Here is a 16,632-nt window from a genome sequence, read left to right on the forward strand (position 1 = left end):
ACAGAAAGCAATCCTCCCAAACTGCCCCCGCCATCCGTGACCGGCCCGGGGGCTTCAGCGCCCCACCTCCAAGGCCTCCCTAACATCCCCCGTCCCTCAGGAAGCTTTTCCCCCGCGATTATTTCCTCTCCACCATGTGGCGCTCACACGTAGTCCTTCCCCTCCCCCATCAGCCCTCGAGCTCCCCCTGCAGGAGGCGGTACACAGCAGGGCATAAATAAATGCACGCCCACTGGGGCAAAGCCGGGTCTCCCGCCGGACGTTTCTCGCGCCCTCCCGCCACAGAAGCGCTCGGACGGAAAAGCCCACGCCTCGGCTCCGCCCCTCCCGATTTGCTTTCTGCTCTCGCCCCCCAACCTAGTTTCCAGCCAGCTGTAGGTAGATGTGCGGGGGCGGGGAAAGGGGTTTGGGGCCGCGCATGCGGGCTGGCCGCTGCATCGCGCGCTTTCCTCGCTTCCCTCCCCTTCACCCCCGCCAGACTTGGTCACGCCCCCTCACTCTTAGCCCCGCCCCCAGGCTTTCGGCCCCCAGGCTTCGGCCGGCTTCAAGGCCACGCCCTTCCGCATTCTCCACGCAATTTCATCCCGCCCCTCGGCAGCGCGCGTGCGCATTGGTCGCCACCCGGCGTGCGGGGTCACGCGGGAGGGTGGTGAGGACTGGCGGCGCGCGGCCTCCGGGGGCTTCCGGCTGCCTCTGCTAGAACCGAGGGGCGGGACGTGGGGAGGGGCGTCCGGAGGCGCGCCAAGGGTGAACGGAGCCCTCCTTATCGCACCCCTTCTCCTCCTGGAGGAGCCTCGAAGCCCACCTGGGGCCAGGTGTGGAGGCGGGGCCGCCAGATGTAGGGAGGGAGGAAACCCCAGCCCCGGTCCAGGACCCCCGGGGGGCGGGCTCCGGCCCCCTGCCCCGCCCCTCCCTCCGCTTTGGAGTCTCGGGCCCCCAAGGTTCTCCGGGGCTCCTGGGATTCGAGAGTGCGGGCTCTGAGCCGGCTCCCTTCTTCCCCCCAGGGACATCGGGAGGCGGCCGAGGCCCGGATGCCTGGACAGAGACCCAGGAAGGGCCCCCAGGCCCGAGGCCAGGGGGTGGCGGCGGCCAAGCAGGTACGAGGAGAGCGCTCCCCTGCCGGGAGGCGGCCGAGGGGGGCGCGGGCTGGGGTCCGGCCTCCGGGGGTCCGGCTTCAGTGAAAACCACACAGAAAAACCTGCGGCAGCCGGGCGCAGGCGAGGGCCGGGCTCTGGCGAGGGCCGGGCTCTGGGGGACAGCGGAGAACCGGGGAAGCCCGCACCGGGAATCCGCCCTGGGATCTGACCTGAGCGTCCGCCCTGCAGCTGAGCCCTTTCGGGCAGATCCCGCCCACGTTCCCCTCCCCCTCCCAGCCTCTGACTGTGGTACCCGCTGGCACTCCTGCCGCCCAAGCCGCCGTCCCGGCCCTGGCCACCAGGAGGGGCTGTGTGAGCCCACCTCGCATTCCGGGACCCCCGGCACACCCCGCAGGAGGATGGGATGGATTGCGGGGAGCCCTCTTTCCATGCATATGCCCCCGGGGGGGCAGACGGGTGGGACCCCCATGGAGAAGTGGGCAAGGCTCCTGCTCAGTAATGAGAATACAAAGTCACGCCCCAGATCCTCCAAAAGGGGGGAAGGTGGCACGCGGAACAGAGGGGAGCAAGGGGGAGGGAGGCTATGGAGAAGCCCAAGGGGGATCTGGGAGCATCTGAAGCAGGGTCTCGGAGGCCACTGGGGGGACTTAGAAATGGCCCTTGAATAGGACAAGGTTGGTTTAAATTTAGAGATAACAAGCCCACTTTACAGATGAGAAAACTGAGACCTGGGGTAGAACAGAAGCAGGCCTTCTACTGGGCACATGTGATTCCCTCGTCTGCCTTGTGCCAGGCGCTTTACAAACATCTCACTACTGTCGAGAGCCACCAGGCACATTTGAGGAAACGGAGGCAGCCGCCGAGCTGGAGAGGTCCCCCTCCCTTGGGGCTGCTGCTGTCAGACCCCATTCTAGCCCCTAAGTGACTTCCCAAAGCGTTCTCGGGTTCGCTTTGTGGCATTTTAGCTGCCAGGACAGGCCAGGGCGAAATAACAAAAGTTGCTTCAAACCCGACGCCAGGGGGCGGTGGCGGCCAAGCAGGTACAGAGGAGAGTGCTCCCCCTGCCTGGAGGCGGCCAAGGTGGGGCGCGGGCTGGGGTCCGGCCTCCGGGGGTCCGGGGCAAGCGGAGCCCGCAGCGGAGGTTTCAGTAAAAAACAAACCAAAAAGAAAAACTGCAGGGCTGCCGAGGGTCAGGCTCTTCCTCCGCTGGGGCCCTTCCCCTTTTGGGGGACAATGGAGAACGGGGGAGCCCCTCACCGGGAATCCGCCCTGGGATCAAATCCGAGCGTCCACCCTGCACCCCGCCCACGTCCCCCTCCCCAGCCTCTGACCCTGTACCCTCAAGGGGGCTCCACAATCCATGGGGGTACAGCAGAGCTGCAGGGGCCTGCGGGCTGTTCTGAGGTGGGGACCGGGAGGCCAGGAAGGCTCCTGGAGGAGCCGGGAAGGGCCATGAGAGAGGAAGAGGGTGAGGGGGGGTCTGCCAGGGAGGTTGGGGAGCCCTTGCTGTGTCCCTGGAGGCAGGGAGGCCAGTCAGGACTACCACAGTCCTCCAGGTGGGAAGTGATGGGAACCGCAGGAGGAGGAAGAGGGAGGAAGGCCTGGCTCTAGATGGGATGTGAGTGATGAGTGTGAGGGAGGTTGGGGGGAGGGGAGCTCCAGGCTGGCCGGGAACAATACTGCAGGGGCCCAGGCCCCACTGTGCCCTTGAAGGTCCCTCCTGGTGGCACTGACTGGGAAAGGAGGTTGGAAGCATCTGAGGACCCTCCTCCAGAGCCAGCCGGGCCTGGGCTTGGGGCTGCCACATTGTGTCCTGGGCCCGAATGCACATTATGAAAGGAGCCAGCCATGTTGCCATGCAGCTATCAAAATGCTTGTAAAAACAAGTTCCCAGATCGCGGGTTAAGGGCCCTTGACTTAGAGGAGGAACCTTAGCTTAAGAGTCTTGCTCTGTTAACCACTGTAGTTCTGGGCAAGTCGTTTAACTTGGGCCTCGGTTGTCCAAGGATTGGGTGGACTGAGCAGTCCAATCCACGTGGCTTCAGCGGCTGCAGAGGCCAGCCTTGAGGGAACAGACCTGCTCAGATTGACTCACTGGGTGACCCTCAGCCTGTTTCCTCATTTGGAAAACTGGAATAATCGGGGCCCCAACCTCCCTGAGCGGATGCATCTGTGCACCTTAAAGCACCCTAGAAGTCTTAAGACACCCCCCCCCCGGCTGGCCCCTCCCCAACCTCCCTTCCTTTCCTCTCCCCACCTCCCCCCACAGCTAGGGCTCTTTGTGGAGTTCAGTCCAGAAGATATGTTGCTGGAGGCCCAGGAGGATGCGGAAGATGATGGAGACCTGGAGGCGGAGCTGCTGGCCCTCACTGGCGACCCCGGAACCCCAGAGAGCAAGCCCAAGCCTCGGGCGAAAGGTGAGCGAGGGGCCCTTCTGAACCTCTCAGAATCCCCCCAGAGTGGGGCCACAAGAAAAGGAGGGTTGGGGGAAAGGCCTTTCTGGTGCGCTTCCGGGGAAGGGGTCAGTCCCAAGAGCTACGGACGGGCGAGGAGCTCATCCCCAGCCCAGGCACCTCTGCGCTGGGGCCCAAGCAGAGCTGGGCTGGGCCCTTGGGGTTCTCTGGGGCAGCTGACCTGACTCCCTCCATCTTCTCCTCCATGACACCCCTCCCCTCCCTCCTCCACAGGAAATCAGAGCTTGGGCCTCAGTTTCCCAGCCTATAAATAAGTGGAGGCCCAGATGAGCCCTGAGATCTTCCCAACTGGTGGGACCTTGGAGTGGGTCAAGTCTAGCCATTTGATAACTGAGGAAACTGAGGCAGGGCCGGGGAATAAAGCAGCTTTCCCATAGTCCTTAGCTAGGACTAGCTAGGAGGTGCTTGGGGCTGGATTTGTGGCCAAAGCTTTTTAACTGTGGGCTGTGACGTGGTGGGGGCAAGGATTAGGGTCTGTCTTCAGTAAATGTTTGGTGTGGAGAGCTGTATGCCCGTATACTGGGGTCATGTAAAAATAAAGGGGTCATAAATGGGACAAGAAGTTGCCTCCGCTGCCACCATGGCTCCACCGGACCGAGCAGCAGAGGAGAGTGGGATTCCCCCAGCCGCTGTTCTCTGGGGCCAGACCTTGGCTCTCCTCCATGGGGGCCGTCTGTGCCTACCTGTGCCATCACTAGAGTTCTCCGGAGTTGCTAGGGTCAGTGAGGGTTCTGGGGACCTGCCCATCCAAAGTCACATGGTCGTGGTTGAAACCCACCCCCTCCCAGCCTCAGGGCTCCATACAGAGGGCCTCTCCTTGAGGTGCTTTGGGGTAGAGACCCTTCCTGAAGAGAAGGTCGGATATGGGGTCTACCCAAGCATCCAGGTTACCGGCATCTCCCAGGTGCCAACACATGATGGACCTTGCTCTGTGAACCCCTTCACCTGAGGACTGGGAAGTCCACTGTGGGGGTGGAGGGAGAGGGAGAACTTGCCCACTGTGACTCTCCCTCCATGGGCCTGAGCCTTGTGCAGTGGAAGCCCCCACCCTTCACTTCAGGGTGAAGCAGCGGAGCCCCGGCCACTTCCAGGGTGGAGCCAGGCTGGAGGAGGCAGGTGCCTCTGGGAGGGCCAGCCCCGCCCTACCTGCCAGCCCAGCCTCTTGTGCTCAGCCCCATCCCTCCAGCTGCAGCCCAGCAGCCCTCAGGTGGAGCAAGCCTCCTGGTCTTTTGCCATATGACTTTAGCCAGGTGCCTTTTCTCTGGGGCCCAGTTTGCCTAAAACAAAGGGTTTGTCCCCTGGGTCTCCCACATGGCCCGAGCCTCTGAGGGAGCCTCCCTCTTCCCCCAGCTCCCCTGCCCATGGCCCACATCGAGAAGCTCGCCGCGGAATGCCTGCAGAATGTGGGGGACGAGGCCTCGGATGAGGAAGACGAGGGGCTGGAGACGGACACGGACCTGCTGGTATGGGGTTTGGGGGGGCTGGCCCCTCCCCTTAGTGAGGTCAAACCCCAGCTTAGGTTACTTTGGTCTAGTTGTTGGCCCCCGGCCTCGGTCTCCTCCTCTGTCAAATGAGTGGCCGGGCCGACGGCCACTCATGTCTAATTCTCGTGATTCCAAGGAGTGGCTTTTCTGGTAGAATGGGGGACCTGGGGCAGGAAGGGCCCCCCGGGAGTCACTCCCAGAGGGAAAGAGCCTAGGAAGAGAAATTTTCACCCAAAGTTTGCCTGGAAGTAACATCCGGACGGGGACCCAGGGCTTTGGTCAGACACCAGAACCCTCCTCACCCCCTGTGGCTTTTCTCTGACAAGAAGTTGAGGCAGTCCTGGTGTCCTCATGGAGGGGGCACTCTCTCAGTGGGAGGCTTCACCTCCAGACCCTCATCTAAGGTCCCAGGGGCTCCCTTCCCCCCTTCTTGTTCCCTCAGGCGGAGCTGCAGGAGGTGCTGGGAGAAGAGGAGGAGGGAGAGGGAGAGGACGATGGTAAACTGAGCAGCCCTGAGGAGGTGGCGACTTCGGCGGCCCCCACGCAGCTTTCTGCCCCGGTAGCACTGGAGGGGCCAGGGCCTGGGGGGCGGGGATCCCCTTCCCGGGTAGGTCTAGAGGGATGAGGATGGAGAGAAGGCCTTTTGGGGGGAAGCCCACTCGGCCATTGGCTGGGGGCAGAACGGGAGGCTGCCCCCAGGCCCCCTGAGGCTCTGGGTCTGTGGCCCTCACCATCAGTCCCTCCGCTCAGTATCACTGGGGGTGGGGAGGACTCCCAGCAGAGCACCCAAGCACTTTCCCCATCACAGCCCACTCAGTGTCTGCCTAAATGGAGACGTGGGGGTTGGCGAGTCCCCTGCTGCTCCGGCTCTCGGCCTAGTGATCCTTGTATCCCTGCAGGTGGCGCCCACGGCAGGTGGGTTGCAGGGGCTGCTGGAGGAGCGGATCGCCAACTACCAGGCCGCAGCCGCCAGTGCCAAGGAGGCTGGGGACGGGGCCAAAGCCCGGCGGTGTGAGCGAGGCCTGAAGGTGGGTAGTGTGACCCGGGACCCAGGGGGAGGAGGGTGACTACCCCCATCTAAGCCGTCTCTAAGTGAGGGCCAAGTGCTCTGCATTTTGGGGGAAAGGGACCCCTGGCATGTCGTCCACATGGAGCCTCAGTCTCCCCTTGCAGACCCTGCAGACCCAGCTGGCTGCTGTGAAGAAGGGCAAGAAAGTCAATGAAGAGGAGATCCCACCCCCTGTGGCCTGTGGGAAGAGGCCAGAACTGCCCCCCACTGCAGCAAGCAAAGGTTCTGGGGACCCCCCTGCTGCACCAGACCCCCCAGCTATGCCAGATGCCCCAACTATTCCAGGCCCTCCAGCTACGCCAGCTCCTGCAGGTGCCCCAGAGCCAGGTATGAGAGTCAGACTGATGCCCCCCATTCTGCCCAGGAGCCCCAGAGCTGGGTTTGGGGGAGTGAAGGCCACGTAACAATTCAGAGACACCCGGCTTCTTGGCGGGGGCCAGGGGACTCAGCGGCTCTTTTCCCCTGGCCAGACTCTCGACTGCTGTTGCTGCAGACTCGACAGAAGGAGTACAAGGCAGCTGCCCTGAAAGCCAAGCAGGAGGGTGCCCTGGAGCAGGCCCGCGAGTACATGAGGATTGGCAAGGTGCGGCCTGGGGCCTGCCCACTTGGAGCTAGGAACGCCAGGCTTTGGGTACCTCATTTTACTGAGGAGGAAACGGGCTCAGGGAGCCGGCCAGAGTTGTGCACTGGATGGGCGAGAGGGAGAAACTGAGGCAGGGGATGAACAGTTCCCCCCCCCCCCCCCATGGGAATGGGCCAGTGGGTTCCTGGCCCGAGGTCCTTACCCAGCTCTCTCGCCCCAGAGGTTCGGTGCTGTGCTGGAAGCATTGGAGAGTGGGCAGCCCGTGGACCTGAGTGCCATGCCTCCCGCCCCTTCAGGTGAGACCTGGGCTCTGTTCTGCAAGGTCCGGAACCTCGGGCTCAGCCCAGACCAGGGAGGGAAGCAGGGCACTGGGTTTGCCCCAGGAGTGTGGAGAACACTTCTCTTCTTTCTTCTTCCTCTTCCTCTTCTTTCCTTCACTCAGCAAACAATCATTCCCTGGTTGTTATGTGAAAGGCTGGAGAATGCTCCAAGCCCAGAAGTGGTAGATCCTGGAAGGCCTCCCCTCAGAGCGGGGGCTGCAGGGCCTGGGGAGCTTTTCCTTGGAATGGAGGCTGTAGGTCCTGGGGTCTTCCCCTGGGGCGGGGTTGCTCCCTGAAGCCTCAAGCAGAGACTTGAGCCCAGCAGAACTTGTTAGATGCCCCGACACTGTGGAGGGCGACCTTTGATCTCTATCACTCCCCCTAGAGCTCAAGGCCCGGCCAGCCCCCTGCCCTGGCCTGCTGGAGCACTCAAAGCCTGTGATGTCGGCCCCAGCTCCGGCCCCGGCCCCAGGTAAATAGTGGACATCTGACCCTCACGGCGGGGCGGGAAAGGGTCAGGGGACATTTGGGTTGGGGACCACAGCCCCAGGGTGGGAGAAAGCAGGAGGAGGGGCAGGGGCTGATGGGCCCTTTGGGCCCAGTGCCCCCTCCCCAGCCCCAGACGGTTCTGGAGGCCTTGGGCCAGAGGCTAGGCAAGTACCAAGAAGCTGCAGCCCAGGCCAAAAGCAGCGGAGACCAGAGGAAGGCGCGCATGCACGAGCGCATTGCCAAGGTGATCTTGTGCTCCGGGGCCTGGGGAGGGGCTGTGGGAGGAGGGAGGCTGGCTCTGGAGGCTCAAAGACCCCTTTATAGAACCATTGAGCCTCTGACCTGGGAGGGACTTTGGAGGCCATGGCCCATCCTCCTCCTCCAAAGAGGAGGCCCAGGGTCACACAGCAAGTCAGCCTGGCTGCCTCCCCCCCCCCATCTGCTTCCCTCCCTACCCCCTTGAGCCTAAAACAGAGCAAGCCAAGGCAGCATGCCCTTCCACAGTACCCGGAGTGGAGGCCTCTTGCTTTAGACTGAGAATGATTGGGGGGGGGGGGGGCGGGAGGCAGCATATGCCTCAGTTTCCCCCTCTGTCAGAGCAGAGGTTGGACGAGGTGGTCTAGAGTCCCCGATCCCTCTGTACCACTTGGCATGGGGGGCAGATTGCCCTGGGAAGGGGAGGAGGCGTTGAGAGAGGGATTAGACCTGCCAGGGCTCCTCTCACCTTTGACCTCCCCTCCCTCCCTGCTTTAATCCCAGCAATACCAGGAGGCCATCAGAGCTCACAAAGCTGGCCGGAATGTGAACTTGGCTGAACTTCCTGTCCCCCCAGGTGGGTCTGAGGTTGTGAGAGGCGAGGCCTTGGGAGGGGTCCAAGGAGGTGCCTGGGGAATGGGCCGGCTGGTGTGGCCTCCACCTTCAGGTCTCTCCTGCCTTCCCCAGGCTTCCCTCCCATCCCTGGCCTGGAGGCCCCCTCGGACCCTGAGGACAACCCTTTGGCAGCAGCCCTGAAGGCGGCTCAGCTTCTGGCCAGCCCCAAAGGGGAAGAGGAGGAGGAGGAGGAAGAGGAGGAGGTAGGAGGTCACCCTGCTGGGGGAAGCTGCCCTCCCTCTAGAGCCCGACTCCCTTTGGGGGGCCTGGCTTAGCCCCTCGGAGCCCCCTGAAGGACGTCATCTGCTGTCACGAGCCAGGGGTCTGGAGTCCCGGGGTGGTGTGACCTCAGAGAAACGCTCGGACCTCCGTCCCTGGCTCCTGTGACAGCCCAGGCCTAATGAACACCCCTATCTCCCTAGGGAGAGCCCCAGGCTCCAGTGGCCAAGAAGCCAGCGCAGCGGCCCGGACAAGCGCCCCAGGTAGCCAGGCCCTCGGCGGCACCGTCCCCTGAGCCCAGGGGCTCTGCCCCCCAGGAGGCCTTGTCCCCAGCAGGTGAGCCCATCTGGGGGTCGGGGTGGGGGGACCCAGGGCTCCTGGGGAGACAAGGAGAACCTTGGGGCCCCTGAGTGCCCAGGCTGGACCAGCTGAGCTTTTGTCCCCCAGCCCGGGAGCAGCTGGCCTCACTGGAGAGCCGGAAACTGCAGTGTCAGCGCGCGGCCCTGCAGGCCAAGCGGGCCAAGGACCTGGAGCAGGCCAAGGCCCACCTGCGGGCCGCCAAGGCCCTGGATGCCCAGATAGCCCTGGTGCGCAGCGGCCGTGCGGGCAGCCCCGGGACCAAGGTGGGCCTGGGGCCTGGACCCCGCACTCAGAGGCGGGTCTGGCTGGGGGGAGGCTGGTTGGGGGGCTCCCCTGAGCTCACGGCTGTGCTGGGCTGGGGCAGGTATCTTCCCCGCTTTCTGATGAAGACGGCGGCTTTGTCCTCATTCGCCACGAGGACGTGGGGCTCTCCCAGAAGGCCGAGGAAGTGTACGCCCAACTCCACAAGATGCTGCAGGAGCAGCAGGAGGTCAGGACCCACCAGGGCTACACCCCACTCTGGGATTGGGGGTGAGGGGGGAAAGAAGGAGGGCTGCCTGCCCCACTGTGAGAGCCCCCCTTGGCCTGGGGGGGGGGGCCTCTAAGCCCAGATATTCCAAAAGACTGGACTTTCCAGCCCCCTTCCTGGGATCCATCCCAACCTGCTTTACTTCCCTTCCCAGAAGTGCCTGCTGTACTCCAAGCAATTCATGCATCAGGGCAACGTGGCAGAAACCACCCGGTGAGTGGCCGTGATCTAGGGAGCCCTGGCAGCTGGGGGGCTGGGGGAGCCTGAGTGCCGAGGGGGAAACGGGGAGCAAGATGGAGGCGCTGGGGGGGGGGTGGATGAAGACGAGCCTCGCTCAGTTCGGCTGGTGAGAGCCGCCCACATGCTGAGCAGGGCCTCAGAAAAGGGGTGGTTGTGCCCAGAGGCGGTGGCTTCCCCTCTGGGGAGGGAGGACCCCAAGAAGGGTCAGTCAGACCCTCCCTGTGGAGGTTGCCCTGCCCACTAGACTGCCCCTCCCTCCCCCCCAGGTTTGAGAAGCTGGCCCAGGACCGGAAGAAGCAGCTGGAGATCCTGCAGCTGGCGCAGGCCCGTGGCCTGGACCCACCCAGCCACCGCTTCGAGGAGAAGACTTTCCAGACTGTGAGGTGGGTGTCTGGGAGGCAGGGGGCGGGGGTGTCCCCAAATGGTCCCTGGCACTTCCCCAAGCGTTCTGCCCTGTCTCCCCCAGGATCTTCTCAGAGCTCAACAGCACCGAAATGCACCTTCTCATCGTGAGGGGCATGAACCTCCCAGCCCCCCCAGGTGCTCTTGGGGCTCCCTTTGGGGGGGCTGGGGGACCGTGGGGCTGCTGGGAGTGCTGGCCCAGTGCTGAGGCTCCGCCCCGTTGTCCCCTGCACAGGCGTGACCCCAGAGGACCTGGATGCCTTTGTCCGCTTTGAGTTCCACTATCCAAGCTCGGTGAGGGAGGCTCCCCTGCGCCAGCTGCCGTTTCCCCCTCCCTGGACAAGGGGTCAGGAGTTGTCCCTGCCCTTTGCTCAGTCTCTGTTCTCCCTTGGGTCCAGGGGAGAGGGGGGCTGGCCTCAGGTTCTCGAGGCCCTCTGGGCCCTGGCTGCTGAACCCCCTTCCGTCCCCCGCAGTGTGCGCAGAGCCACTCCCTCCCCGGACACCCTTTTCTGTCCATCTGTTCCCAGGACCAGGCCCAGAAAAGCAAAACGTCCGTGGTGAAGAACACCAACTCTCCAGGTGGGAGCCCCAGTGACCCTCGTGCTGGGGCTGGGAGGTGTTGGGAACCCTGGCCAGGAGACCGGGAGGACCGGGCCCCCGGGGAGAGCGAAGGCGGGTCCGTTTGGTTTCGCCGATTAGGCTGGCCGGCCCGCCGGGCTGAGAGCTCCCTATGCGGCCCACTCCCCTCCCCCCTCACTCACGCCCCCAATCTCTCACAGAGTTTGACCAGCTCTTCAAACTAAACATCAATCGGAACCACCGGAGCTTCCGCAGGCTGGTCCAGAACAAGGGGATCAAGTTTGAGATTTTTCACAAGGGGTGAGTTCTAAACTCCAGAAAATGTGAGGTGCAGGCGGATCCAGCCTCTGCAGGGGGTCCCGGGGCTGAGTAGGAGGAACAGGGTCATGGGGCAGTCTGAGGGAGGAGCTTGATGGAAGTGATTCTCCCCCTGCTCTCGGGCTCCTTCAGGCTTTATTTTATACTAGATCATGATTATAGACTTTTCTTTAGGTCAACATAGTCTTCCGAAATGTCTGACTTAGTGACCTTTATGTGTGACTCCATTTGACGTTTAATATTTGAGTAAGTTTTTATGGTTAAGTGTTAATTATTGCTTACTTTACTCAAAGCCAATAATGAAGGTAAATGTTATACAAGGTTCAATGTCAGTTTACTTGTGCAGTGTTTGATCCTCCATCTCCCTGACTTGGAACCGTGTACACGGGCATTTAAGGTAATTCCCAGTTATACTTTAACCAGCTTTTGTTCCCAGACGTGCTGATCTTTTCCGAGTCTAAGTTGGTACCCAACCTGGGCCTTCGGATTCTCTCCTATAGTGACAATGTTTTCCATGGTCCTCTCCTTTATCGTTTGTCTCAGTGAGAGATTAGTTTTGTTAGAACAGAATATGCACATGCAATCGTTTCTAGTTAACTTGCCCAGGTTCCCCTCGGCACCAGATTTTTTAGATGTTTTAGTGCTGTAATCGAGCCAATTATAAATAACATAAGAAATAGCGCTCCACTAATGAGAATCATAGAAGGCAATGTCGTTCCTGCGTGAGTGCCGTGCACATCTGATCTTGGGGCTGGGCTTTGCCGATCAGCTCAGAGATTGTGGCTCCCAACAGGGAGGGGCTCAGGGCGAGCGGGGATCCCTCACCCTTGGGCACCCAGCCTCTGCTTGAATTTCTTAGGGATGGAGAGCTCATTACCTTACAAGGCATCTCCATAAGATGCCGTTAGCTGGCCCTGGGCCTCCTCACCATCACCCTGTGGATTTGGGCTGAGCTCCCTCCCTTCCCACCTCCATCCACAGCTCCTTCTTCAGAAGCGATAAGCATGTTGGGACGGCTCATCTGAAGCTGGAGCGCCTGGAGACCGAATGCGAAATCAGGGAGATTCTGGAGGTAGGGAAGCTGGGGCCTCATGCCCCGGGCTTTGGGCTTTCCAGAGGCCAAGAGGCCCAAATGACTCAATGTCTCGGGCCCCTTTCGCAGGTCTTGGATGGCAGAAAGCCAACAGGGGGCAAACTGGAGGTGAAAGTGAGACTCCGGGAGCCATTGAGCGGACAGGACACCCAGATGGTCACAGAGAACTGGCTGGTCCTGGAGTCCCGGGGCGTCTGAGGTGAGATGTGGGGCGGGGAGCTAGATGGTAAGAAATCCTCCAGACAGACTTCCTCTCCCTAATGGCCAACAGTTTGTAGATATGGGGGGTGGGGTCCTAGCCAGGGTCCCGCAGCCAGAGAACAGGTGGGCCCTCGGGTGCTGGGCCCTCAGAGGCCACAGCGGCTTCTTGTTTGGGGCCACAATGTCCAAAGAACACCTCCCCCCGTACCGTGGCCGCTCTGCACTCACCTGGGTGGAATCTGAGATCTTGAGGATGAGATGCTGAGTCTAGAGGCCGGGGACTTATCTGCACATCCAGCTGAAGGACAGACCCCCGGCCACCGCAGCTGCAGAGCCCTCCCTAGGGTGTGGGTGCAAATTCTGTGGGGCTCCTTGTGTAGGCTTCTCTGCAAATATGCCCATGGGGGAGGCTGAACTTCCCACTGGTGGGAATCGGGCCCGGATCTGAATCCTGCCTGAAACGTGGAAGCTGGACATTGGCCATCGCACCACTGGCATCCCCGCTCCCGGCTCCACTCCCTAACGCCCGAGGACCAGCGGGTCTGCATACTCCCCCTCCTTCCTTCTTTGACCCTCCTAGTGCCTCTGGGAGGGGGGAGATTTCACTGATCCTTTTTCCAGAAAAGAAGACTGAGACCATGGGGGAACCCTTTCAGGAACCAGCCCAGCTCTGCTGCTCACTCCCAGCTCCACCGGGACCAGAAGCTTGAACCTGGAGAAGATGCTGCTACCCCAAGCACCAAAGACTTAGCAAGAAAATGCACTACTGCTGCCCCCTCCCCACCCCTGGTGGCGGGCTTGGGCTCCCAGCCACCCCACTGCTGACCGCATCCAGGCCGGCCTACGCTTGCCGGCTCTTGGCTCTGCTGTCCGGGTGCTGGTGGAAGGTGAAGGGAAGGCCTGGCCACTCAATGGCCCATTTGCTCCCCAGCATCTCCCTGGATGTGCCTTTAAAAGACAGAAATGTTGGAGGGTTGGGAGGAGGGTGGGACCTGTGGCCACCCTCCCTGAGCAGCCGCCCATGTGCCCCACCCTGCTCGGCCCCCTGCCCATCTGGGTTCTGTGCCTTCTTCTTGGACAGTGACTTGCACTAGCTTTCCTACTTCCCCAAAGGTGGAGAGGACAAAAGCGGCCTTGGGTACCACGTGGGGGGGAGGGGGATTTGCTCCCCAAACCCGTCCCCTCCCCACCCACTAAGTAAATAAAACTAAATAAACGAAATAAAAGCCGCCTGTGTTTGGGGGGTTTAAGATCCGAATCCTCACATTTGTGTTGCCCTGCCCCCCGAGCTGGAAGGAGCCCCCAGAACCATTGGCTTTGCACCCTCACTGGCCACAGGGAGGCGAGCGTCCAGCCAGCTCTCCCTGAAGCCCACCCAATGGCCTGGTCCATTCTGGGGCAGCCCTGATTGATTTGGGGAAGTCCACTCCCATGGCCACCCTTGGCCTCTGGGCAGGTCCTCCCATGGGCCCAGCAAGGCTGGCCTGTGCACCGGGCCAGGGGAAGGCAAACAGGCCGTGCCCTTGGATCCCTGAAAGGCTTCTTCCTCTCAGATGGGCCAGGCCAGGCTTCCTCCTTCCACATGGGTCTGGGTGGGCCTAAGAGGCCCAGAGAAGGGGGAGGGGCTCCTCCAGACTGGGGGAACCTGCTTGGGACAGTGGCTGTCCCCCTGGCTGGACTCCAGGCCTGGGCCCACATGGCTCTCTGCGGGCCTCCCAAGCATAGCAAGGCTTGTCTCCATCCATCCCCCCCAGCCTGTGCAGGGGCCCCCCATCGCCTCCATCTTTGCTTCCCGTTTCCCCCTCAGCACTCAGGCTCCCCCCCCCCCAGCCTGTTAGGATACCAGCTGCCGTGGCCACCCCCACCCACCCCCCAGCTGCCAGGGCTTCCTAGATCACGGCCGCTCACGGGTGGTTTCTGCCACATTGCCCTGGTGCATGAATTGCTTGAAGTACAGTAGGCACTTCTGGGAAGGGAAGCAAAGCAGGCTGGGAGGGGCCCCAGGGAGAGGGCTGGACAGTCCAGCCTTAGGGAATATCTGGGCTGAGAGCCCAGGCAGAGGGACTCTCACGTTGGGGCAGGCTGCCCTCTTACTCGCCCACTCCGAGACTCCTGTATCCCCTTCTAGACTGGCTGGGGGGCAAAGTTCATAGCTCCAGGTCTCCAATGACCTTGTGCAGGCACAGTTGGCCTCTCGTGAGTTGCCATGTTTTCCCAAAGGACCAACACGGGCCCTGGGGGAGCCAGTCTCGTGGGTCTCCAGCAATCTGGCATCTGGGCCTGTTGGGTGGGCCGAGGGGGCCCGGCAGGACACGGCCACTGCCCTTTCCTAGCACTCAGGAAAAGTTGGGGGAGGTGCCATCTGCCACCAGACAGCCAAGCTTGCCACCGTTTACAGGGCCTTTCAGAGGTCTGGGGTGAGCTTAGGAGACTTCATTAGAGCCCTGTGACAACTTTCTTAGTTATATATGGCAGGTTACATATACCGGGTGCTGGGGAAATAGGTAGAGTGACTAGCCCAGGATCACTCCACCAGTGTCAGGACTTGGGGTCCCGCACTCTAGTGCCCCCAGCACGCTGCTGCACCTTAAGCATCAGTGGCCAGGGGCTAAAGGTCTGTCGGCCATGACGGGCAGGTGACCTCAGTCAGACAAGACCCTTCGTCTCAGGACCCCCGTTTCTCCCTCTGAAAATGGAGGCCTGGTCCCCAGAGTTTCTGAGGTTCCCTTGGGACTCTGCCATGAGTTATTTTCCTTGTAGCGAGCACAGAGGAGCATTCAGATGAAGGCCTTGGGAAAGGCGGCCTCAATACGGCTTTGTTTGGCCCCTTGAAGTCCCTGTGGGGGCTGCCCACGGCTCCAGTTGGCTTCAGGCTCGTGGGTCTTGGGAAAAACTGGCCCTCTATTCAGTGACCGGCCACACACTTAAAGACCTTTGTTGGAGCCGGGCATTGGAAGGGGCTCAGCCTCCCTGGGCTCTGGAAAAAGGCCCCAGGCCGGGCCTAGGATTAGGGGAAGCAACGACACGGGTGACCCAGAGTCGGACTCCTGGGACTGGCGGAAACCCAAGAATCCCAGGAGAGAGCCAGTCCACTCAGACATCAGCTCTGACCCCACCCTGCCATTGCACAGCAGGGGGAGGAAGGGAGCCGACTGCCAGGCAAATCCCAGCTCTCCCTGGGTATGTCCTTCATGAAGTGAGGCTGGAATCAGACAAGGTTCCTTCCAGTTGTGCAGCTCAATGGACGTCTCCTGGAATGGGGTGCTCACCATCCCAAAGGGCCGTGTTTAGGCCCCCCAGGCTTGTGCCAACTTCCCCGGTGGAGCCAGGAGCCCAGCAGCTCGGGAGCTGGTCCTCGGCTCATTTTGTTCACATCTTTTGGCTCCCTCCTCCCCCTCTTCCCACCTCCAAGCCTTCTCTCCCAGGCCTTCTTCCCACCATGACCCCTTCAGCTCTTCTCAGTCCTGGGCCCTTCCCCCACCCTGTGCCCTTCCATGCCTCTGCCCAGGTCACTCCTACGCGCTGAGTGGAGAGAAAATCGGCCGCCTGTTCTCCCTGCAGATTTATGTTCCTGGGCCCTCGGGCCCGGTGGCTCCTCGTCTCCCACTGCGCCCCTGCCTGTGCTCCTCCTCCTCTCCTCCGATGTCTCTGGTCTCTGAGGAAGAATGGTGCTGGACTCTGAGTCTATTTTAAATGGTTCATTGGAAAGGAGGGCCTCCTCGTGGACTAAAAGTTCTACAAGGGAAGCTGGTTCCTGAACCACGGAAACTCGAGGATGGAGTTTTGAAGGCAAAAGGAAAAGCAATTCTGACGAGGAGGGAAAGGGAGAGTTGTCTGAGGAGACGCAAGGGAGAAGGTGGAAGGAAAAGGGAAGCAACGCTCGGACTCGGGCTGCTCCAGAAAGCTGAGCAGAACCAAGAGGGGCTTTAAGGTTGCCCTCGGGCAAAGGTCAGCAAGAAGTTCCCAGTGGACAGAAAGACAACTGGCCCCAAAGACTAAGGAGACAGGCTGCACTTTTATCCGGCTTGTCTTCTCTGCGGAGAGGATCCCCGGGGTAGAAAATTCAGGGGGAAAAGACCAACGATGCGGTGATAATGAGGGAAGCACTGAGAAGCACTCGGTTCTCCAGCCGGATTACATCCTCGCCTCCCGCAGGAGTCCACGGACAGGACGGATGAATCGCTCTGGAAACCGAGAGGCATCATGGGATCAGACTGAAGCTTATTAAGCATTTCCTCCAGCAAAGAGTCCTTTATCCTCGAGGCGGGGGAGGGGGGTTTCATTCTAATGGACCGGGACTGGTGA

General features: G+C 61.5%; 1 protein-coding gene across 2 annotated transcripts; it reads left to right on the forward strand.

Moving 5' to 3' along the window:
• The first annotated feature begins 586 nt into the window (after positions 1 to 586).
• On the forward strand, positions 587 to 13,553 carry CC2D1B (coiled-coil and C2 domain containing 1B). 2 transcript variants are annotated; one of them, XM_074265928.1, is made up of 25 exons: positions 587 to 815; positions 1,005 to 1,097; positions 3,367 to 3,514; positions 4,922 to 5,034; positions 5,498 to 5,614; positions 5,955 to 6,083; positions 6,229 to 6,451; positions 6,595 to 6,707; positions 6,928 to 7,003; positions 7,413 to 7,499; positions 7,630 to 7,760; positions 8,276 to 8,348; positions 8,459 to 8,589; positions 8,809 to 8,941; positions 9,053 to 9,228; positions 9,330 to 9,455; positions 9,649 to 9,707; positions 10,001 to 10,117; positions 10,201 to 10,274; positions 10,372 to 10,430; positions 10,664 to 10,715; positions 10,916 to 11,015; positions 12,015 to 12,105; positions 12,196 to 12,325; positions 12,949 to 13,553. In XM_074265928.1, exons 2-24 carry the CDS (start codon positions 1,032 to 1,034, stop codon positions 12,322 to 12,324), a joined length of 2,523 nt encoding a protein of 840 aa, XP_074122029.1. In that variant the 5' UTR covers positions 587 to 815; positions 1,005 to 1,031; the 3' UTR covers position 12,325; positions 12,949 to 13,553. The 2 variants fall into 2 exon arrangements, with proteins under 2 accessions (XP_074122029.1, XP_074122030.1); XM_074265929.1 differs by having other exon boundaries at positions 588 to 815; positions 12,954 to 13,553.
• Positions 13,554 to 16,632: the final 3,079 nt, after the last annotated feature.

Source organism: Sminthopsis crassicaudata, chromosome 4, assembly GCF_048593235.1.
Source record: "Sminthopsis crassicaudata isolate SCR6 chromosome 4, ASM4859323v1, whole genome shotgun sequence".
NCBI lineage: Eukaryota > Metazoa > Chordata > Mammalia > Dasyuromorphia > Dasyuridae > Sminthopsis > Sminthopsis crassicaudata.

Coding starts and splice junctions, on each gene's coding strand:
- CC2D1B (XM_074265928.1), top strand. CDS start 1,032: ATGCCTGGACAGAGACCCAGGAAGGGCCCCCAGGCCCGAGGCCAGGGG. Junction 6,452..6,594: donor TGCAGGTGCCCCAGAGCCAG/GTATGAGAGTCA, acceptor TCCCCTGGCCAG/ACTCTCGACTGCTGTTGCTG. Junction 11,016..12,014: donor TTTGAGATTTTTCACAAGGG/GTGAGTTCTAAA, acceptor CTCCATCCACAG/CTCCTTCTTCAGAAGCGATA.